At 34.2% G+C, this 23,939-nt stretch overlaps 1 protein-coding gene and 1 pseudogene across 2 annotated transcripts in view; one reads left to right on the top strand and one right to left on the bottom strand.

Annotated features, from left to right (window-relative positions):
• The first annotated feature begins 200 nt into the window (after positions 1–200).
• Positions 201–703, top strand: LOC138146598 (GTP-binding nuclear protein Ran-like; annotated as a pseudogene).
• Positions 704–6,159: 5,456 nt separating this feature from the next.
• The window catches only part of MTX2 (metaxin 2), a 93,029-nt gene continuing 75,249 nt past the window's right edge, over positions 6,160–23,939 (bottom strand). For both annotated transcript variants that reach the window (XM_069068472.1, XM_069068471.1), the window contains 6 exons: positions 22,095–22,171; positions 20,896–20,988; positions 19,661–19,699; positions 19,117–19,242; positions 17,732–17,808; positions 6,160–9,575 (listed from right to left, as the gene is read on the bottom strand). In XM_069068472.1, the coding sequence (XP_068924573.1) occupies positions 9,392–9,575; positions 17,732–17,808; positions 19,117–19,242; positions 19,661–19,699; positions 20,896–20,988; positions 22,095–22,171 (596 nt within the window). In that variant the 3' untranslated portion in view covers positions 6,160–9,391. The remainder of the gene's footprint in view (positions 9,576–17,731; positions 17,809–19,116; positions 19,243–19,660; positions 19,700–20,895; positions 20,989–22,094; positions 22,172–23,939) is intronic.

Raw genomic sequence — 23,939 nt, 5'->3', positions numbered from 1 at the left:
CGGAGACTGAGACGCTTCTGGAAGAACCATCGCGATGGCCGCCCAAGGAGAACCCCAAGTGCAGCTCAAACTTGTGTTAGTTAGAGATGGAGGTACTGGAAAAACCACATTTGTAAAACGTCACTTGACTGGTGAATTTGAGAAGAAGTATGTAGCCACGCTGGGTGTTGAGGTCCATCCTCTCGTGTTCCATACTAACAGAGGTCCTATTAAATTCAACGTATGGGATACAGCTGGCCAAGAGAAATTTGGTGGTCTGAGAGATGGTTATTAAATCCAAGCTCAGCATACCATTATAATGTTTGATGTAACATCGAGAGTTACTTACAAGAATGTACCTAACTGGCATAGAGATCTGGTACGAGTATGTGAAAATATCCATACAGTGTTGTGTGGCAACAAAGCAGATATGAAGGAAAGAAAAGTCAAGGCAAAATCAATTGTCTTCCACAGGAAGAACAATCTCCAGTGCTATGACATCTCAGCCAAAAGTAATTACAACTTTGAGAAGCCCTTCTTTGGCTTGCTAGAAAACTCATTGGAGACCCTAATTTGGAGTTTGTTGCCATGCCTGCTCTTGCACCTCCAGAGGCTATCATGGACCCAGCACTGGCAGCACAGTATGAGCAGGACTTAGAGATTGCTCAGACAACTGCGCTCCCTGATGAAGATGATGACCTGTAAGGGAATGAAGCTCGAGCCCAGCGTCAGAGGTTCTGTGATGTCAGTGCTGTAGTGTGCTTGCCACTTTATTATATAGCTGAGCAGAACATGTGCTTCATCTTTGGGATGCTGAAGGAAATGAATGGGCTTCGGAGTGAATGCAGCAGTTTAAAAAAATATAATTCCTATTTTGGACCTGTGCATCTAGCTGTTTTGGACTGCAATTACATCCCCTTGAGTTTCAAATATAAGACTGCTGCAGTCCCATCACAATATTCAGTGGTGAACCTTGTTTGTTACTGTCATTCCCATTCCCTTTTCATTTGGATCATAACAAAGTTGTATTTCAAATATCTAAAAAAAATAATAATAATAATAAAAAGGAACCTAGAAATCATCCTCCAGGATGTTCTCAAGGAAAACTGCCCTGATGTTTTAGAACCAGAGGGCAAAATAGAGGTTGAAAGAATCCACCGATCACCTCCTGAAAAAGATCCCAAAAAGAAAACTCCTAGGAACATTATAGGCAGGTTCTGGAATTCCCAGATTAAGGAGAGAATATTACAAGCAGCCAGGAAGAAACAATTTGAATATTGTGGAAACACAATCAGGATAACCCAGGATCTGGCAGCTTCTACACTGAGGGATCGAAGGGCTTGGAATATGATATTCTGGAGGTCAAAGGAGCTGGGATCAAAACCAAGAATCACCTACCCAGCAAAACTGAGTATTACGTTTCAGGGGAAAATATGGTCATTCAGTGCAATAGAGGACTTTCAAGCATTCTTGATGAAAAAACCATAGTTGAATAGAAAATGTGACATTCAGATACAAGAAGCAAGAGAAGCATGAGAAAATAAACAGGGAAAAGAAATCATAAGGAACTTATCAAAGTTGAACTATTTACATTCCTACATGGAAAAACAATGATTGTAACCTATGAAACTTTACTCAGTATGAGAATAGTTGAAGGGAATAGAAATAGAAATATATATATATATATATATATATATATATATATGAGGGTATATGGGTGTATGAATATATATGTGAATGTGTATATATATATATGTGTGTGTGTACAGGTATACAAAGATAGAGGGCACAGGACCAATTTAATAGGAAGGGATGATACTTAAAAGTTGAAATTGAGAGGTGAGAGAGTATATGAGAGGAGATGGGGAGAGACAGAATGGGGTAAATTATCTCAGACAGGCAAGGGAAAACTTACAATGGAGGGGAAGAACAGGAAGGCAAAAGGGAATGGGTCAACCTTATTCTCAATGAATTTGGCTTAGGGAAGAAATGATATACACAGTAAACAGGGTATCTCATCCTATAGGAGAGTAAGGGGGAAGGGATTGAGAAGGGGGATGATGGAAGGGAGGGTGGCCTGGGGGGGAGGGAAGTTGGAAGCACCCACTTTTGAAAAGGGATAGGATCAAAGTAGAGAATAGAACAAGTGGTAAGTGGGATAGGAGGGAGGGAAATATAGTCAATCTTTTACAATATATCCACTATGGAAATGTTTTGCATAGCTACATGTGTACAACCTATATTGAATTGTTTATCTTCCCAGTAAGAGTGGGTAACAAGGGAGGAAGGGAATGAATCTGGAATTCAAAGTTTTAAAATCAAATGTTTAAAAAAAAAATATATATATATACTATTATTAATATTATTTTACATGTAACTGGGAAATAAAATATACAGGCACTGGGGCATAGAGATCCACCGTCCCCTACTGGAAAGTCGGAGGGGGTAGGGAGAAGATATAGGAGACAGCAGATTGGAGGCGGGGATATCCAGTGGGATCCCTATTTTGGGGTGGTAGGTAGGGGAAAAACGGGGAGAAAATTTGTAACTCAAAATCTTGTGGAAATGAATGCTGTAAACTAAAAGTTAATAAAGCATTTGATAAAAAAAAAAAAAGAAAAAATAATACAGGAAACTGGAAGTTTCTGTATGTAAGCTTCCTGGTACAGAACATCCAGATTGCGTGATGGAGAGGATAGAGACAGAACAACAGGCTAGGCAGGAGGGATTGTAGCTACTCCACAGAACTTGCTGGACAAAATCTAGATTGCCCAAAACAGTATTTTTCCCACTTTAGCACTGTATAACTAAGCAAGTAAGGATCAGAGTAAGCAGGCAAATATCAACCTTTCTCATTACAATTGAAGCTGTGCCTTCATTTTGACTCCATACATAGTCCCACAGGTCAGGGACCCTCAAAGAATTAGGCTCTAAGAAACTCTAAAGAAACTGAAAATGCAATCCAAACTTCATGTTGTTTGTACGCTCCAACATCAGATACATCTCTCTGAAGAGCAGTGGTTCTTACTCTAGGCAGTAGAGACCAAGCAGGTCCTTGAACATGGATGAGAAAAAATTACATTTCCATTTCGATGTAACTGTCTTCCTTTGTAATGTTATGTATTTTGCTCATTCAAAATTGTTATGTGAAGGGGTCCACAGGTTAAAGGGGTCTGTGTCATTAAAAAAACCTCAACTACTAAAGTACACAAAGTTGTGTAGGGTAATAAAATATTTATGTGGTCATATAAAATGGAAACCTGCCTTAAAAATATTTTAAAGTGTTAGACAACTAACTCTACTCTAACACGACTGATCTCTAGACCAGAGTTCTAGGACACAAAGAGACCCTTTTATAGTTATCCTCTTACTCACCTTTGTATGTTCAGATATACTGCAGACTCCAGAGAATGCCTTTTTAGATCTTACCTGGGAGGCCAGATTGAAGGCTACTATTTTCAGGATATCCATGAGCAAAAGACTCGCTTACTCTATCAAGGAAACTATCAATTTTTAAATTAGCTAAAACAAGAGTTTCGTATCATGTGCATATAAGTATTATACACAGAAGGTAACTCATGAGACGAACTATCTTTTCTTTCAAACTAACATGCCAACAATAATTTGAGTAGTAATATCCTTAGCATTTTATTTGTATTTCTTTCCAATTCTCTCTGGTTTTATAGAAATGTCAGTTATATCTATCTGTATTATACTGTACTTCATTCAAGTCAACTCTGCTGCACTAAGTACATTTAATACAGATTGAACAACATTATAACAATCCACTGAAATGTATTCCTGAAAAAAGTTAAGAGTTATAAAATCTAGAATAAACAAACGCAGGAGGACGTCCCAAAAGTCTAAGCACAAGTTAAAACTAATAAGGCTTATTTACAACTCAAAAAATCTGCATATAAAATGCATAATTTTTCTAGTTCTAATAAGTTATAACATAAAACTGGTAGTTTAAAAAATTAACAAGAACTTTTGGTCACTTTAGTTTTAAAATGTACACTCTATCTGGAAGAACATATTTTAAATAATTCAATTGTAAGCATATACATCTTAAGCATTTTGTCATGCAATGACCAACATCACTGTACACCATGAGAAGCCCGCCTAATCAAAACAAAAAATTGAGTCTTAAGTTTTAATAGCCAGAACAAATATCTCACCATTTAAATTAATACAGTAATCACTTCCTATACTTATTAAAAGTTTTTAAAAATACTTGAGTACAATCACTCTACTGAGAAAAAAGTTTCCTTTTCTCATTAAGAAAGCAAATAAATTTCCTAGTTTTCTGCTAACTTGAGTCAATAGTTTTTGCTAAAATTGGTTAAATATTTCAAAATACTACATTGCCTATTACTAAATTAATACAGAGAGCAATTCTTGCTTAAATGTAAGAATACCACTTTATATTTTTATCATGTGTTGCAATTTTCTGCCAATATATATCTTTTCTGCCACCCAATAAAATCCACCATTAGACAAAGGTGTAGCAAAGCCCAAATGACACAAAACCCATTGCTGACTGTGTCTATATAAACACCACATTCTGCACTGTTCATCTCCCACCTCTGTACTGAGAAGAGAGAAAAATGTACTTTATCATCTGCCCTCTAGAATCAAGATCTAATGCATTTAATCACTTACATTATTGAAAGCTATTGTCTATACTGTCCTCCTGGCTCTCATCATTGGACATTAACTAAGTCAAATGTTTGTCTCTCTGAATTCCCTTCATTTGTCCTTTCTTACAGTACAAGAATATTCACAGGCCACAATTTGTTCAAATCACAGGATCAGAGATTTAAAGCTGCAAGGGGGCTTAGAGGCAAACCCCATCATTTTGCAGATGAGGAGAACAAGGGTTGGGAACAGTTGTCCATGGTTATACAAACGCTTATTGTCAGAGGCAGAATATGAACTCAGGTCTTCCTGGCTCTGAAAGCAGCAAACTAAACATTATACCACACTACCAACCATTGGAGAGACACACACACACACACGGTATATCTAACAGATATGTATATGTGTGTATATATACAAACACATTATAGATATATACAAGTTAATGTGTGTGTATATGTACACACACATGTATGTATTTATATGGTAACTTGCTATTTAACCAGAATAGTCAATCAACCAGTGTAATGGTAATGGGATTTGAAGATCTTCCATGCCCCCTGAACTTGCTGACTTAGCAAGAAGGAGCCAGAGTGGAGGAGGGGCTGGACTGGAGCCAGCACAGTGACTGGAAGCTGCAGCAGCAACATGAACTTAGAACTTCTGCTGAGGACTGCTGGGGGCCAGAGTTGCTGGGAACGAGCTGCACTGTGTGAAGGCTGAGCAGATACGGTGAGAGAGGAGTGGAGGATCTTTGCCTGAGGGAGCCCATTTTATTTTGAAGACTTGAGAATGTGGGTGTTTACTGCATTAACTACGTGTGACGACTCCGTGGCTACTGTGATGGCTTTGACTTTCTGGTATTTGAATAAATGTTCTGGCTACGTCCCCCATGCAGAGATCCTGTTACATTTTGTGATTAATAACTATACCAGCATATTTATAGTCACCATAGGCATTGTCAATATTGCATTGTCGTTACAACCAGTATATCCCACACAGGGATCCCCAAGTCTTTGTGTAGGTTCAAGCTTTAAAGTTTTGGGGTCATCATGTATAGAGAATTTGGCAGAGTAAAACTAGAAAATTATCCTAAATATGGTCTCACAGTGAAGCACACTGCCTTCCACTTAGAAGAAGGTATAAGTTTACTTATGAGAATGTTAAGCACATAAAATATTAAACCTATCTATATAGAGTAGACATCACACCGATTTACAAAATCATTTTGAGGTTATTCTGTAACATGGTGAAAGTAAGAGTTACAAAACCTTGTAACAAATCAGGAATGCTACTGTTAGACTTCATAAAGTGTTAAAAAAAAAAACAGGTGGAATATGTGGGCAACCCTTTGTATCAGTGACAATCAATCTCAGCAGCTGGTTTCTGTAAAAACTGAAATCATTAAGCAAGACATTCCTGTGGTTTAACCTGTAACAAGAGGCATAAACCTCTCCTATAGAATGATGATAACTATATCCAACAGATGCAAAAATGGTTTTAAATTACTGCATGAATGACACATAAAATCCTTCTCAGGAATCATGTAAAAGGCATTTTATTTTTAAATACTTATTTTTATCTAAAAAATGACAGTTAATGCTCAAATACAAAGCAGTTATTTAGCAATATCATTTACTTATTACAGATTTTTTTTAAAGTCCACACACTGCTATTTTGATTTTTAATATTGCTATTTGTGTTTTGGGGCCATGATAAAGATCTGGGTAGTGAATATAATTATGTTCTCAGAAAAGACTTTTGATCTTGTTCTTATTGATGTGACTTTTAAGGATACCAATCGTCCCCAAGCAAGCCATGGCAATTTCAAAAAGTCATTCTTAAAAAACAAAAACAAAAACCTCTTGGGAAATAATTAGGTTAAAAATATTGTCCATATTTTATAGATAAAGAGATTTTGCATAGGCAAATTATATTAACTCAAGTCACACAGCTCTGTGGAGGATTATCCACTAACAGAATAAACTTTTTGGTTCTGTTTGGCACTATAGCAACTTAAAGTTAAAAAAGAAAAGAAAAAGAACCTCAAAAAACACCTTCAGAAGGAAAACAAGTTAAATTACACAAAAGCAAGCCACCCTAGACTAAGAGACATAAAGACTCATTCAATTATGCTACAGCTCTACTTACCACCTTTAGTAGGACAAGTATTATATGAAGAGGACTCCAGACCAAATGACTTAGAGTATACAATGTCAAATGTCAATTTAACATAAAGCCTACATAAAGAATGATTCAAACACTCAGGAATTTAAACAGGATGGGTGTATCACTTACATAATTTTAAATAGTATTAAGCATTTTCTTTTATTTGAGAATCCATATAACTTATAAACCATAATATACAAACATGTGTATATATGAAAAGTCAGAGAAGCCAAACCACAAAACCACCAAATATGCACCAAACTGTTACTTTTAAAATACTATACAACTACAAATATTTTAAAATGTTAACATTGTACTCATAAGTTTTCTTCTAGTATTGAATAAATTTGAAGAATTCAAATAACCAGCAATTTATTAACTATTTTTCAGCAAATAGTAGGTGCTTATGAAATATTCCATTAACTATCAATCAACATTATCAGGAACAAGAAGTCAGAAATGAACTTGCACACTCCCATTTATTTCCCCCAAATTTAGGGTATCTAAAGAAATGTTAACTAATAATTTGGTTTTGTTTATTACTACTAGATGATCTTAGACAAGTCACTTAGTCTCTCTGGGCTATAGTTTCCTCATCTACAACATGAAGGAACTGAGCTGATGCCTCTTCAGGTCTTGCTCAACTCAAAAGCAATGATGTTTAAAAAAAAAAAAAGAAAAGAAAAAGATCGGTTCTTCCAAAAGCTTAAAGCAATCAAAAGGCCATCGGATGAGACTTTCAAAGGAAAAAAGCTTCACAGAAATAATCTGTATTCAAAGAAATGGGAGGGAGGAAGGGATGAAGTTAGGAAAGAAGTTAAAAAGTTAGGAAACTGTTAGGTTGGAAAGAAGGAATTTTTAAGCATCTACTATGTGCCAGGCGCTGTGTACTAAGGACTTTACAAATATCATTTCATTCATATAAGAAACCCAAAGTACATTAACATTGTATGTATAGTATCTTATATAATTTTTTTCTACTCAATATCCTAATGAGCCCCTCTGTAAAATTACACATTAAAATTCAAAAAGCAGAGCAGTATGCTACTTTTAGAGTGTTCAGAGTAACCTCAAACATTTGGCAGGTAGGAAAAAACCAACCAAACACACATCTAGCTTTTTTTGTCAGCAAGCAGAATGGGAACAAGCAGCGCTGACTTTTCAGTGATAATTTTTAGCTACTGTGACTTGGCTTTAAATGCTCCAATTTAAAAGGTAAAGGCAGGAAACTGTATCACCATAATGGGATGTCAAGGTTTCCATTTTCTAATGCATTTTGCCTTGATGCTGATTCACCTTGACAGAGGACAGCAACAAGACCTAAAGTGATCCATAGATAGTAAGTCTTAAATAAGAGCAGAAATCTCAGCTTAGAATAAACAGCCACTGTCTCCAAAAGCTCTTTATCTTAAGAGAAAGACAGCAAATTGCAATGATAATGATAAAAATGCATCTTGTTGGTACTTCTCAATCTAAAAAGTATCAAGAAAAAGCCTAGGTTCCATGTACATAGGATCCATAAAGAATATCAAAAGCACAAAAGTATGTACAGAAAATAAAAGATTATCAAATTAATAACATAGTGAAATTTTAAAAATCCACAAATAATAAGGATTTGTAAAAAAATTATTAGGACAAAATTGGTCTTAAAGAAAAGTCAGCATAAATCAAAGTAACTGAGCATTAGAAACTTTCAAAAATAAACAAAACGACATTAGATACTAAATAAGATTTCAAAGAATGTAATTTGGGGAGGATCGGGGGAGGGAGAGTGAGAATAAAGCAAAGAAAGAGTTATAGTATGTACCTAAACACAAAGCAAAAACCTAAAACAGAAAAATAAAAAAGACCACATGAAAACTTTCAATCACTTTCATGATTATGCTCTAGACTGCATATACTTAATGGTCTCTTGTAATCACACTACTACTTTTGTGATTAGTAATTTTAAGTGGAAAAAATCACTAAGAGAAAACAAATTCTTAACAAAGTATGAGGTCCCTTCCAGTTCAAAATCTATGGTCCTCAGATCTAAGTGTCACAAAGCAGAGTTATCCCTTTATCAAATTTACTTTACCTGCTTTCTGAAGTTTCTCTTTTCATCCAACTGATTTCAGACAAGAATTACTATTCAAAATGTTAAACCATTATATGATCTAAACATTTTGTAAATAGGCAAATTTTCTAAGTGTGTATTTATTCGGTCCTAAAATGACCATTTTTTCCCCCCATGGCCAATTTTACCATCTAACTAGCAAGATCACCTTTGGCGTCTTGTCTTTTGTCTTTGCCCTGAGAAGAACATAAAGCACTTTTTCAATTCACATGCATAAAGCTGACAGCAACTGGGGGGAGGGAAAACTTGTATCACAGTTAAAGCTTTATTTTTGTGTGCATACATATTTCAAGGAAACAAATATAATCTGGAATACAACAGAGCAATTCAGAAATATTTAGTGTATACACTGGCTACAAAATACATATAAGGGTCTGTTATACAACTGGAGGTTTCTAAAAGTTGTGTTCATTTTTAAAATTTTGATACTATTCTAATCATGAAGTTGAACATAATTTAAGACTCAGACTTCTAATCCAACAAGTCTCTCTAGGCCAACCTGAGGGGGATGCGTCCTTTTCCATTTTCTCCAAAGTAGTTCTGTTCAATTCTTCTACAGAAAGCAAGGAGGTTGCTGTAATTTTTCACCTTTTCAGAGAGTTCATCATTGGTCAACTGAGTGGTAAGGATTGTGAAGAGATGGCCAAAGACCAGGGCATCAAGTTCAGTTGGCCTGAAAAAAAGAAGGAAAGTGCTGACAAAATGCAGCATATCTTACTTTGCAACATATTCCCATTGGTTGTTTTAAATATCAAATTTAAAACTACAATGTAAAGAAGTATTAATATTTGTTTTTCACGATGACAATGGCAGATTTCTTTATTTAGCTTTGAAAAGTTTCTTACATAAAATCATCCACAAATTCAAAAATAGAGAGGAGTAAGTAGGTCTTAAATTAAACCACAACAAAACTGGACTACATTTTACTTTATTTTGCTTTGTAGCATACTTCTAAAAGACTAACCAGTTCTTTGATTTGTTTTATGCAATGGTACCATCCTGAAGTAAGAAAATAAATTTAAGCTAAATGCTCATAAACAATTACATATATACACACACACATATAACATTAAAAAACAAAACAAACAAAAAAAGGTCCTATATTATTCTGACTGTATCACTTTTAAGGACATTATTGCAACTTTTCTTTCCTCAGCACTTTTAGTATCATTTCTTTCAGAGACATCTTCCTCACACTTAAAATGCACATCTTCCTCAAATAGTTGTCCTTTAATCATTTAATCTGCTCAATAATGTAATATCAAAACCTCTTCCACTATTAGTTCAAACACCATCTCATCCTAGACATTTTCCCTCATCTTCTTGCTTGGTAACGAATTTTCCCCTCAGACTTCATAAGGTATTTGGTTTTATAACTCTCTAATACATTTATGTAATATAGTATTATATATTATAGCCATCAGCTGATATCTTATTCTCCCTTCCTAGAATATGGTTCTTAGAGATTGTGACTAAATTTATTTCGTAGGCCATATCCTTTGCATATATTTGGTGTTTAATAAAGGCTATACTAATTCCTTAATATAAAAGTTCCTGATTAATTCTGAATAGCAAAAAAGTATGTTATCCTTTGTGTACAAGGATGATGCATCACTGAACCAACATTAGTAGGGTACAGGCACCTATATAGTCAAACATTTTCCCAATGTTCTATCTGTGCCACCTTCATTTGGCAATAAGAATCAAATATATAGGTTTGCTTAAGAGGAAAGCTGGGACCATGAGGAATTAACAAGTGGTCTCTTTAAGTTTGTTAGTATGCCACAGTACATGGAGAGCTGGTCTCACAGCCAGGAAGATCAGGGTTAAACTCCCATCTTCAACACATCCTGACTGTGTAACCTAGAGCAAGTCCTTTAATCTCAGGGTTCTAGGCATTGCTCTAAGCTACAAGCTGCAGAGAAGGCACATTGGTAAGAGGGTGTTTCCTCACCTGGGAGTTCGCTATGATAATGAAATCAAATGTCCATTTCCTGTCCTATCCTAATTAAGTAAGCAAGGATTTTTTTAGGTATGGGCTACAAAGAGAGATAGTAAGTGTAGACACAACAAAGGATTAACCCCTAAAAAGAACCAAAACTACATGGAGAACAAAAGCATAGGAGAAAAGAGAAAAGGGAAGTTGAAAGGAGTATCTCAAATACTGATTTTCCTATTTCCTCCAAATATTACTACAACATTTTGCTTTATAGATTCTAACCCAAGGGAAGCTAAACCCAACTTCCTGCAGCCCTGATAGGAAGGACCTCACAGGTTATCCTATGAGATCAGTGAAGACTATGACAAAAAATACAAAGTGTTTTCAAATTACAAAGATCTAGAAATGTATTGGAAATGCCCCAAATATTGTTTGCTGCAAAGATTTATCTGTATAACCCCAAAGGTACTAAATTATGTATGAACATGACATACAAAAATTGATCTAATTTTTTTTGCAACTTTGTGGAAAGTTACTTTAGAACATTTAAATAGGAAGTAGAACTGTTTCCTGAAACAAACTAAAGTCAACTTTATTCGCAACTGTATGCTATTATTGTGATCACATCTTACCCCAAAACATCAAAGTAATTTCTACGTGTTTAATTTCAGAAAGCGTTCTATACAAAGTATTCCAGTTTTCTTCTTTCTAAAAATGTGTATTTCTGCCCAAATTTTGTCTACCACCATTTAATCAACTCAATACAGTGGTATTGACCTTTCTCATTATTTTCTATCTTCTCTACGCCAGAGTTAAACACAAGAAAGCTCTTATGGTTGCCAAAGAACATTTGTTGACTAAAACCTGGATGCATAAAGCAATCACTTTCTAAGAATTCGTATACCTTTCAAAATTTACCAAAAAGATTTTGAGAGGACATACAAATAACTTTCTTCCAAGCTAGCTCCCCAGACTTATCTTTAAGTACTCATTTTCACATTCCAACCAAAGAAGACTAAGGGAAGGGACTAAGCAATTATTCAGCACCTACTACAGGCCGGGTACTGTGCTAAGTACTTTATAAATATTATCTCACTGGATCCTCACAACAACCCTACAAGGCAGGTACTGTTATTATCCCCATTTCACAGTGAAGGAAAATGAGGTTAAGTGACTTGCCCTGGGTCACACAGCTAGATCTGAGCTCCCATTTTCCTGACTCCGGGTCTAGCTCCACTTAGCTGTCCAATCAGCTATTTCCCAAATAAATTCTACAGTGTCCTTGCTTTCATGCCTTTGCCCACATTCTCCAAGGATGGAATGCCTTCCTCTTCCCCATTTCCACCAGCTGAAATCTAACATCATTCAAAGCTGGGTTCAAATGCCATCTCTTTCGTTAAGTTTTTTCTGATCATCCAAATACATGATCTCTCCAAACACTGAATTCTCACAATACTTAATTTTTTATTTGTATTATAGCTGCTGGTATATATCTTATCTCTCCCTTATCTTGCATCATTTGTTCTAACTGGCTGCTTTAAATATCAAAATTTAAACTATGATGTTAAAAAAAAAGGTATTTCTGAAGTATAGTATTTAACTTTCTTCTTCCTTTCTTTTGGTCAAAATGTCTCTTTCCTGAACTCCCGTAATTCCTCCTTTTTTCCCCCTCATCCTGACAGTATATCTACTATGTGGTCTTTGTTTGACAAACACCTCATCACCATTCCCAGATCTTAATTCCCAGTATCTTGATCACATATAAGCCCTAATTTTTTTTATATACTTTTACAATCCATTGTATGTTCTCTGGTATTGCTAATCTTCTATTACTCCAGCATTTTACAACACAAGTCCTTTTGACTATCTAAATTACTTTCCACACCTGGTGTTCCCTGGGATATGTTTGGTATACTGCATCCTTCCTCTCTCCCCAATAAAGTGTACAGACCACCTGACAGCTTAGTAGGTAGTCTTCATGAGTTGCTATGGCCAAAAAATGTCCTTACCCAACAACCAAAAGAATTGCTGATATTTATTCTTTCTTCTTTCCTTTTTCATTGTCCCACTTCTTTCTCTTCTCTTTTCCCAGATGCTGCAGTAGCAGGAACTCCTCTAGCCATTTCTTTCCTTTTCTAAATTGGTTAAAGTTATTGGTGTAACACCTATTTCAAAAGTGTTTCCTATAAAGGCTAGAAAACTATTGGTTTCTTTGAGAAGGAAAAAAGTTAAGAGGGTAATAGTTTTTAATTGCATAAGTACCCTATGGAATCAGGGGGAGATAATGGGAATTTGACTTAAATCTACATAAAAGTAATGAAGAAAGAACGTGAAGAGAAACATATTTCTTGTTAGAAAAGAAACATATTTCTTGTTAGAACTATACTTGAAATATTTTTTTATTTACAGTTCCAAATTCTTTTCCTCCTTCCACTCCCACCTCTACCCATTTAGAACACTAGAGATATTATTCATTATACATATGAATTCATGCAAAACCTTCAACATTAGCCAAACTGAGGGAAAAAAAAGAAAAATGTGTTTCAATCTCTACTTAACGTCCATAAGTTCTCTTTCTATAGAGGTGGACAGCATTTTTCATCATGAGTCCTTTTGAAATTGTCATGGATCACTGAATTGATTAGATTAGCTAAGTCTTTTGATCATACTGCTGTTTCTGTATACGATGTTCTCCTAGTTCTGCTCTCACTTTGTATCAGTTCATAAAAGTCTTCCTAGGTTTTTCTAAAACCATTCCTGTCATCATTTCTTACAGCACAATAATATTACTTCACATCATATGCCACAATTTGCTTAGTAATTCCCCAAATGATGAATACCCCCTCAGTTTTCAATTCTTTGCCACCACAAAAAGAGCTGCTTTGATGTTTATTGCCCTTTGAGCAAAGTTCCAAATTGTTATCCAGAATGTCTGGACTAGTTCACAACTTTACCAAAAGTGTATTAGGGTCTCAATTTTCCCACATCTCCTCCAACACTTGTCATTTTTGCTTTTCTGTTATATTAGACAATCTGACAAGTGTGAGGTAACCTCAGGGTTGCTTTAATTTGCATTTATCTAATTATTAGTGATTTAAACATTTTTTTATATGACTATTGATAGCTTTGATTTGAAAACTCTTTGTTCATATCCTTTGACCATTTATCAATTGGGGAATAACTCTTATTTTTATAAATGTGGCTCAGTTACCTATATATTTGAGAAATGAGACCTTTACCGGAAAAGCCTGCTATAAAATCTTTTTCCTCCAGTTTCCTACTTTCCTTCTAATTTTGGTTGCACTGGTTCTGTTGCCTGAACTATCTATCTTATCTTATTTTATGGAGAAACATAAAAAATAAAATTTTATAAGGAATAAGGACAAAGATTATATAAACGAGAGTTTGAAAGGAGCTAATGAGACACTTTTCTACTTTTGGTTGGAAATAAACTGAAAAAGACAGAGACAAAAGTATGGAAATAACTTCTTTCTTTATGAAACTATTATAACCTTTACCTTGTGATGAGATTTCATTATCCTGAATCAACTAAATGGCAGACCTATGGGGTCAGAGAGGGTTGTTAATAATGGGAGTTTGGGATGGCTCTAGCTATAATCTCAAAACTAAAATATTATAAATAATTATCTATGTCTTTATTGTACACTCAGTAACAGTGTTTATTTAATCAAGAGATTAAGGGATTTGATATAAAAGAAGATATGACTAAAATATTGGGAAATAAGTTTTCTCTAGTTTATTAAGTAAAAAATATTTAACTAATTGGGATGAGAACTCTGAGCTTAGCTGATTGAGAGATATGCTGAAATTTTAGCAATTATTGAGGAAATAGCCATACCTATTCCTGTATTATCCTTGCATTTGAGGTGATAAAATTAAATAAGATAATGAAAGAGATGATAAGAGATGATACAGAAGTGAAATTGGGTCAGTCCAAATAACTCTGCTTCATTGGCTTTTACTCAACACTCATAGTAGCTAACATGAGGGCGAAATTTATCTTCACTTTATGGAGGAAAAAAAGTAATACATACAAACAGTTATCTGCCTGTGGCCCACAATCAATGGTAGAAGTAGGATTATAATTCAGAATACACTCACAAGTCAAACTTGGTCTGGTAATCTAGCCACTAAACTACCATGTTTTCCACAAAGGAACTAAGGCTTTAAGAGAAATTCTAGTTTAATAAAAATGAAAAGACAAAATCGCTTATTTTTTAATAAAGTTCAGTATGATTATTAATCAACTTAAATATGCTGTGTACAACTCCCACTTTTTTTTTTTTACCAGATTTTAACCACATTTTATAGTAGATGGCTTGTCTAAACTTGGTCTAAAGTAAAATTATTCCAGTACTCCTGAAAGTAATTCATCTTCATGTCAATCAAGTCCTTCAACTCTTTAAAAGCAGGCCTTCCTTTTTTATACCTGTTCTGAATCCAAAGCAATCATTAAGAATTTAATCATAATTGTACCCCATTATGATGAAATAAGATATTTTTATATTTCCCTTAAATCAACTGCCAACTGATCTCTGATCATCAACCTATTTGCCTTTGAGATTTAAGGATCAAACTGCTTGGGATGGTTCTCTCTACCTCCCACCAGGATGCTGTGCATAACAAAAACCACCCTTAAGAAGAAGGATGCACTTCAAACAGTAAAATACACCCCTTTTGGGTCTTTCAACTCTTAAGAATTCCTAAATTAGTAAGAAAAGAAACTACAGAGTAGCAACATTTGGATACATTTCTTTTGTGTTGGGAACTAAGCTGACCAAAAGAATTGCATAGTAAAAATCAAAGAACAGTGATTTCTTCCTTAGAACCACATGCATGACTGTAGGTTGTACCTATCAGGCTTTCTTAATTTGAACTCTGTGACCTTTCTGCTTTGGGGATCAATAGACCCTAAATTGCATTTTAATATTTCTAACATATATCTTGTTTAGCTTGTGCTTCAGGTTATATATTTTAAATATTTAAAAGCTAGCCACATAGCCACATAGACTAATAAAGTCTCCCAAATAAATGTTTGATATATACATGAAAATGCAACTTACAAAAATGTCATTAATAATCAAAGAGCAAAGCTGTGAAAAATAAGGGTAAGAAAATTCAGTGAATTAGAATTTTAAAACAAACCCCTGGGTTTATGAATACTAACTCAATTTAGACAAACTTGATCATAAAACCAGGTGACTGAATTCTCCATGAAACAATGACATATTTTAAAACTGTAATTCAGGTGGGGAAAAGAGAAAATTATATTCTTTATCTATATTAGAAAGTGATTCTTTGAAAAAAAAAGCACATATATATAAAAATCCTTTCACAATAAAACATGAAATTCGTAACGTCTGTATTTTTAAGTTTGTAGTCCTTTATCTTCACTTTGCTCTAAAAACACTTTCATTAATGTAAAAAAAACTTTGATGGCAATAAAATAATGTCCCCAATTTACGAGTGTGTGTGTGTGTGTGTGTGTGTGTGTGTGTGTGTGTGTGTGTGTGTGTGTAATTCATCCCTAAAGAAGTAAATGAGAAATGAAATCCTGACTAGTCTTTTTTCAGCCTTGGGGTACCTCTATAAAGAAAACTATCATTGTGCTCTACCAGAAGGTGGGAGAAAAAGCAAATAGTAATTTCTTCTTAGAGGTACATTTTTTCCTGCAAAAGTTTTATTCATTTCAGTTTTACAATATATTTTACTCAGTTAACTGATCAAACAATATTTATATCAAGGATAAATTTTAACATGTTATGTCAGAACATTTTAATTTTATTTATAATCAACAATTCTTTTAAAAATTCTAATCTATGACATACTTTTCATGGATATTATATTTTCTATTATTTGTTGCTTAACAACACAGGAAAGCTATTAAATAAAATACAGCAAAGAGTTACATATTCTGCTCATTCACAGAATCTCATTGTTGGAAAGGACCTCAGATACCAAGTCCAACCTGAGTGACCAAAAATTCCCTCTACAAAACCTCTCTGGAGGGACTGCTCCATTTTTTGGATCTCACTAATTGTTAGGAAGTTTCATTTTACATCGAGTCAAAACCTCTCTCTACAACAAACTCCTGGTTGTGCTCTCTGAAACCAATCAGAGAAAGCGGAATCTCATTTTCCACACGACAGAACTATTTTCAGATATGTGAAGGCAGCTGTGATTGGGGGGGGGGGTTACATAAGGGAAAGAGTGAAAGTTCTGGAGTTGGGGACCTAGGTTCAAATCCTAGGTCTACTACTTCCCACCTGAATGACCTTGGACTAGTCATTTAAACTAAACTAGCCCCAGGAGGGGGTTGGACTAGAAAATATCTAACATGAATAAAAGGTATAAGGGATCTCCTCTCACAGGCCACATAGTGCAACTCCCTTGTTTTACAGATAAGGAAATTGAGGCCCAGGAAGTTTGACTTGCCCAAGAACACACAAGGAGTAAGCATCATAGATGAGATTTGATCTTATATCCCCTTCCTCCCCAAGTATTTTCTTCTCCATGCTAAATATCTCCAGTTCCTTCAACCAGTCTTCATTTAACATGATTTCAAGGCCTTTCATCATCCCAAAAACTCTCTTCAAAGCATCTGTCTTTGCTACTACCGTTATTCCTTCTACAAAAACTCACCTAAATACTTTAAACTCTGTACTAAATAACAGTGCTACTGCATTCTAAGATATTTCTTTATCCACCTATAATCCTCCTACAGGTGTAGCTTATTTTTAAAGAAATTAGAGAATTTTATCCTCTATATGTCAAACCTATAGATGACATTATAACATTTCTATTAATCATGCCAACTTTATGCAACATACTACACTTTAAGCACAGTCACACGAAATAAAATTACTTACTGCTTATTGAAGAAATAAGGTTGTGTTCCTAGTCTTTGAGAAAGAGCTTGACAGCACTGGTCTACATCTTCTAAGACCTAGCATATTCAAAAAACCCCAGAAAAATAATGCATTAATTACCAAAGCCATGAAATTTTATGCATAAAAATTCATTCACATCATATTCTATAGTGGAATTCTGAATGAGGGGCAATATAAATGTAAATAGAAATAGGAAATAGATTTATGGAAAAATACTATATATACACACATATATGTATATATGTATGTGTGTGTGTGTTTATATGTCTATCTATAAAATTTAAGCCAAACTATATTCTAAATCCTCTTATGGAATGGAGGTGATTTGGATTTCTCAAAGGCTCTATAGGCTTTGGCTTGTCCAACCAAGGCTGCAAAGACTTTTAAATATAGGTCAAGCAATAGACCAAGACTACCCTTGGTAGTAGTACCAAAAAGTTTGCCATGAGGATGTCAATCTTTCAGACAAATCAACTAAGTGAACCCAACTACTAAAGTATAGAGAGGTTATAATTTATGTCAGTGCAGGGGGAGACATCCACACTAATGAAATCACAGCTCTGTTAATGCACTGAAGCCTAGTCCATCCATATCTCTAACACAGAAAGAGTAGTTTAATAATATAGAGTACCCTGGGAGAACATTTGAGAGATTGCTACCTTTACATGCCACACACCAAAATGCAAAACTTTAGAAATATTAGCTTCAGGCAAATGCTATTTTTTTTCCAAATACTTGCATATTAGATTAAGCAACAGCAGTAATATTTATTCACAGACCAATATACTTATATTATTCTGTGTACAACCTTGACGCCTTTTCCCATCTCATGTAACACGTCTAGTCTATCATCAGTTGAACATGTTTGAGTTGTTTTTCCACTAGTGTTTTGATAAATTTTCTTTGCTCCCTCCTCATTCCTTGTGACAAACAGCTATTTCTGATGCTGCTGGCCAGGGTTAAAGGTAACCATGTGTAAGGACAAAGCTCATCTGCCAACACAAGGACTGAAAATATTATATTGTCTTGGAATATTTAAAAATACTACTAATTCTTCTGTCAATTAAGTCAAAGAGAAGGGGGAAGATAAGTTCAAAGTTGTATGACTAAGTCAAAATGCATACAGCATGTTCAAAAGTCTTAAGCTATTAAAGCTTAACATATAAGTGTCCCAAAATAGGTTAAAACCACACTAAGACTTTTGGGACACCCTGTATTAAGGAGTAAAGAAATGATGGGAAATGATTTCCTGGTTTTTACAATGTTTTATTATTTAAAATACAATAAATAATCATGATGTCATTGGGGATTTTTAAAAATACATGAAAACTGAAGATTTCAACTTTAGTATTTACTGGACTGACCTGATCCAGAGTCTTGTTACCCCATCCAATGGCTTTCATCTTGCGTTTGACTTCCCATTGTTTTTGATAAGCCAAGATATGGTTCAGAGGCCAAGGATAAGGAAATCCATATCGAGAATGAGTGATCTAAATCAGAAATAATTTTTAAAGGGAAATAACATTTTACTTCAAGAAACAAAAGCTATTTTCAAAAAGAAAATTCTGAGAATACTGTGTATTTTGAAAGCTGATCCTATTTGTATACACTGAACATTTTGTCAGGAATAAGGAAATAACAAATACTACCATCTTTAAAAAAAATTAAAATTTTAAACCATTCCCTTTAAAAATATATAAACTTTTATGTACTTTACAACCAGTTATATCAAACAATGACACACAGCTTCCTTAAAATGTATATGCAAGCAAAATTAAAGTAAGTGAAAAACTATATCACTAATGGTATAAACCACAATGTTTCATTTATGAGCAGGGACTTGCAATTGTGAGCAAAAGTGTTTTCTCATTAAATTTTAATTAAGATAAATGTTGCAGAACCACTCACCTCCCCTACTGTAGCTTCATCACACCACTGAAGATACAACTAGGAACAAAAGAACATTCACTAAAACTTTGGAACACCAAAGAAAATCTAAATGAATAAAATTACTTCTTACAATTATAATTTTTATAAGCCAACTTTTTATAAGCTACATCTGTGGTGCTTTTCCTCTGGGCTAACACTTCTAAATAGTCATTATGTTCAATGGTGATACTTCATAAATATTTCTTATTCACAAAGCACTTCTCTAAGAAGTTTAAACTGCTTTACAGATGTTTAAGAAAGCCTCAAAGAATCTCTGCAAAACTCTAAGTAGATTTAAGATAACAGAGTGGCTCAAACGTGGAAGGGGCCTGAGAGGTCACCTGCTCCAACCCCCTCGTCATGCTGATAAGAAGTTAAGTAACATACCCAAGGTGACACAGGTCAGAATTTGAACCAAACTACCCTGACTATATCCAGTGATCTTTCCACAGTGCTGGGCTACCCTATACAAAATAATTTCCATAGCAATTGCATGTGTAATAGTAAACTGAACAGCTTATTTCTTTAAAAACAGAGAAATTCAGATAAAGTCAAGCAGCAAGACATTTGTGGAGCTGGAGAAAATCCAAGTGCCTTGCCTACAGACTGTATTGGTCTACCCTAGAGTCTAATAGAGGCCTCTAGATATGAAATGGCTAAAGTAGTACATAGAACATTGGCCCTGGCATCAGCAAAACCTGAATTCAAATTTAGACTCAGACACTCGCTGTGTGACCCAGGAACCTCTGTTTGCCTCAGTTTCCCCATCTCTAAAATGGTGACAACAAGAGCACCTGTTTGCCATGGTTGGTATAAGGATAAAGTGAGATAATATTTGTAAAGGAATGCATAGATGCCATTATTGTTATTATTATCACAGCACACTTGGAATTTTGTAACACATACAAAAACACATTCATCAACTTTTCAAGTAAGGTTTCACAAAGGGGAACAACTTCAAGAGATTTTATGAGCCAAACACGGCAAATTTTATGGAGCTACACAAATGTGAGCCATTATTACTATTGCTATTAGTAGTAATAATAATAAGCTTACAGGCATTTTTAAATGACCTAATTTTTCAAAACCTGACCTGTTTTCATCATTTAATTTAAAATAAAACAAACTAGATATTACTTTTTTTTTACAGGAAAATAAGGATATTTTCAGTTACCTTCCTACACAAAACCACACAAAGTTATTATTTATTATACCTCTGCTGTCAACAGCATATTATTGACTAATTCCATGTAGGCTTTCATTTCTGCTTTTTGGACTTCATCCAACCCATCACTAAGAGAATGGCCCTAAAGGGAATTAAAAAAAAAAATTTTAAGCATTATTACTGTATCAAACTATATTAAAACTTCCAATTATTTTCCTGTTATATTACTCTCCCAAAATACTTTCTAAAGTATGTAAAATCTTTAAAATGACACCATGAAAAAAACCTTATATTCACTGATGCACAACTATGCAAATTAGTTTCAGATACTTTTCTGTCATAGTATATACCTTTTAATTGAATATAGCAAGGTCACTTAAATACTATAGTAGCTTATATTTGCCAAAATGTCAAATCTATAACCACAATGCAATTTTTCATTATTCATTTACTTCTAACCCTCCCCCTCAACAAAACAAAATCATAATGGTTATTGAATCCTTAGATTAATACTTGGGAAACTTGTTAATAACACTCTTCATTATAGGCTAGAATTCATCTAAGTAAGTCTCGCTTAGCTTGCCATCCAAAGGGATTTAGCAACTGAAGTAAGGAAAGCAAACTTTGTTAAAAGGTGATTTTACCTATAAGGCAGCTCAGTGTACTTACAAATGGAAGTCAAAGCACTAAATATAAATACATACTGCTTAATGCACAAATGATGCTTTTACAAGGACAAGAATGCAAGAAGCAAAGGCTTTTATTAGCTACAATTTTAAGGCTTAAGCATACAATGCATCTTTTCTAAAAGTACCATACCTGTTGCCAAGAAATAAAAGTATGATACAAAGATGTGTTAGAGCCATATACTTAATGGAATTGGGAGCCAACCAACAGCAAACATGCATACAGCTTATAGTCCAAATTGAGTAAATTTAAGGTGAAAAAACTAGGATAAATTAACTCTCCTAGTTAGCAAATCTGACATTTTGTAATATTTCAATACTTTTTTATGACTGAAGCTCTTATAAGGTATGGTAAGTTAGAAAAATATTTACCAAACTACCATTTGCTAATAATTTATAGTAGAAAAAAATTAATATTTTAGAAAAATTTCCCCACTAGTTTATATTGACATTTCATAAGCCTAGGTTAAAATCAATGTAAATGTTAAGACATGCTAAAGAATGATGAATGACTCATTTAACAGTAACTGTGATCAAATGTATTTAATATCTTTTTTATTACCTTGGCTTTTACGAACTGGACTATTGGACCAAGTTCTGATACCACTTGATTTCCCACATGAATGAAAGGTACTTTACCTGTTGAGAAAAAAAAAATTCTTTTGGAGTAAATTAAAGTTTATATGATAAAAACTGATGCATTAATATACAAATTCATTAAAATGGTGCATTCTGAATTTCATAAAAATTTATACCAATTTATCAATTTTTGATAAAGGCTACAGTTTGAAAAAAAAAAAGAATCTAAAGTTTGACATCCACATTGATCCCCAGTGTTGTTGTGAGGATCAAATGAGATAACATATGTAGAGTACTTTGCAATCCCTTGTAAATGCTAACTGTTTTGTTGTTATAATTGTCATCAGCATCTTCTCTTCCTTTTCCTAGGCAATCTAGCAGATTATTATAATCCAAGAAATTAAGACTACTTCAAATCACTGGGGAAGGCATGTACTCAGAAATAAATACTGGGCAATCTCAAAAAAAAAAAGAGAAGAAAAAGATAATATACTACACTGGCAATAAATCCTCTCAGAATACAGTCATGTTCTGATAGTATTTTTTATATGATTTAAAAGACATTTTTAAAACCTTCCATTTTAAAATTCCTACTGATTCTAAATCATTGAAACATGTACCAAGGATATTTAGTATCATTTATTTTTAATACTCTATTATTATGTCTCATAGTCACTTTTGTCAAAGTCTATTAATCTGTGAACTGAATAATACAATATATTCTGCCAATGTGGGGGTTGGGAGTAGGGAGGTGAGGGGAAGAGAGTTGCTATGGATTTTAAAAAACTGACCACCACATCAAACATTTAGAACTTTATTTCAATGCATATCAAACCTAGGTAATAGTATTAGAATTTATATGAGCAAAATATTTACCAAAAATGAAAAAACAACTCTGCCTCAAAGGCCAGTGGATGAAACCTGCTGTCAGGCCTAGTTCAAACAGAGTTCACAGTAACAGCAGGCTCCTTCATGCTCCCTTTCAATAGATTTGCTCCTCTCTGGCTCACAGTCAGCCTAAGGGTAATGGATGAGGTGCACAGCACCAACAAAAGCCTCATCTGCATCCATAGCATAAAATGCATTACAAAAGAAATGCAGGCCTTTTTGAACTACAACTCAATAGATTTATTTGGAACATGCTTCCACTGTGGTCACTGCAAGGAAGTAGTTTGGCATTCCTGCTCCTCATTTTAGAAATCTTATTCGAAAAGAAAAATTCTCATTTCTACTAGATACTATGCTAACTCTTCTTTCTTAAACTTATCATGCCTTACTTGAAAATGACTATACTAATTTAAGCTATAAATACCTCACATCCTTCTCTGACTCTTTCATGAATGAAAATAATTTATGAACGAAAGGGTTCTATGAACAGGCTAAACTGAAAGTAATTTCCCAGTGTGCTTAATTTTAAAATAAAATTTAATTTTTTATCCCTGCCACAAAAATAATTTGGATCAATAATTACGACGAAGGATATGTGGGGCAGATGAAATACAACATTACTTTTTATACCACCAGCTTTGTTTAGAATTGGAAACAAAGCTACTGCCTGATTATTTTGCAGGTATCTGACATCTGCACACTGAGGCTGTCATTGTCTGGCACCAATCATGTGACACTGTCTGAATTATTCTCTTCACAAAAGAAAACTCTGGGTTTCATGCTTTTCACAGGATATAAAATAAGAGCTGGTCTCGCCGTGATTTCTATTTAAAGTGTTCCCTCCATTTCTGTATAAAGTTAACAAGATCAAGACACCAAAGAAGTTTAAGGAATCTTTGCTCTTAAAGGTCTTTAAAAAGGACAGATGTTCTGATTGCAC

The sequence above is a fragment of the Petaurus breviceps genome, unplaced genomic scaffold, assembly GCF_028583685.1.
Source record: "Petaurus breviceps papuanus isolate PSGF00001 unplaced genomic scaffold, PetGlider_PUasm1.0 90763, whole genome shotgun sequence".
Classification (NCBI taxonomy): Eukaryota; Metazoa; Chordata; class Mammalia; order Diprotodontia; family Petauridae; genus Petaurus; species Petaurus breviceps.
The sequence above is the reverse complement of the archived record's forward strand: the minus strand, read 5'-3'. Positions and strand labels throughout refer to the sequence as shown.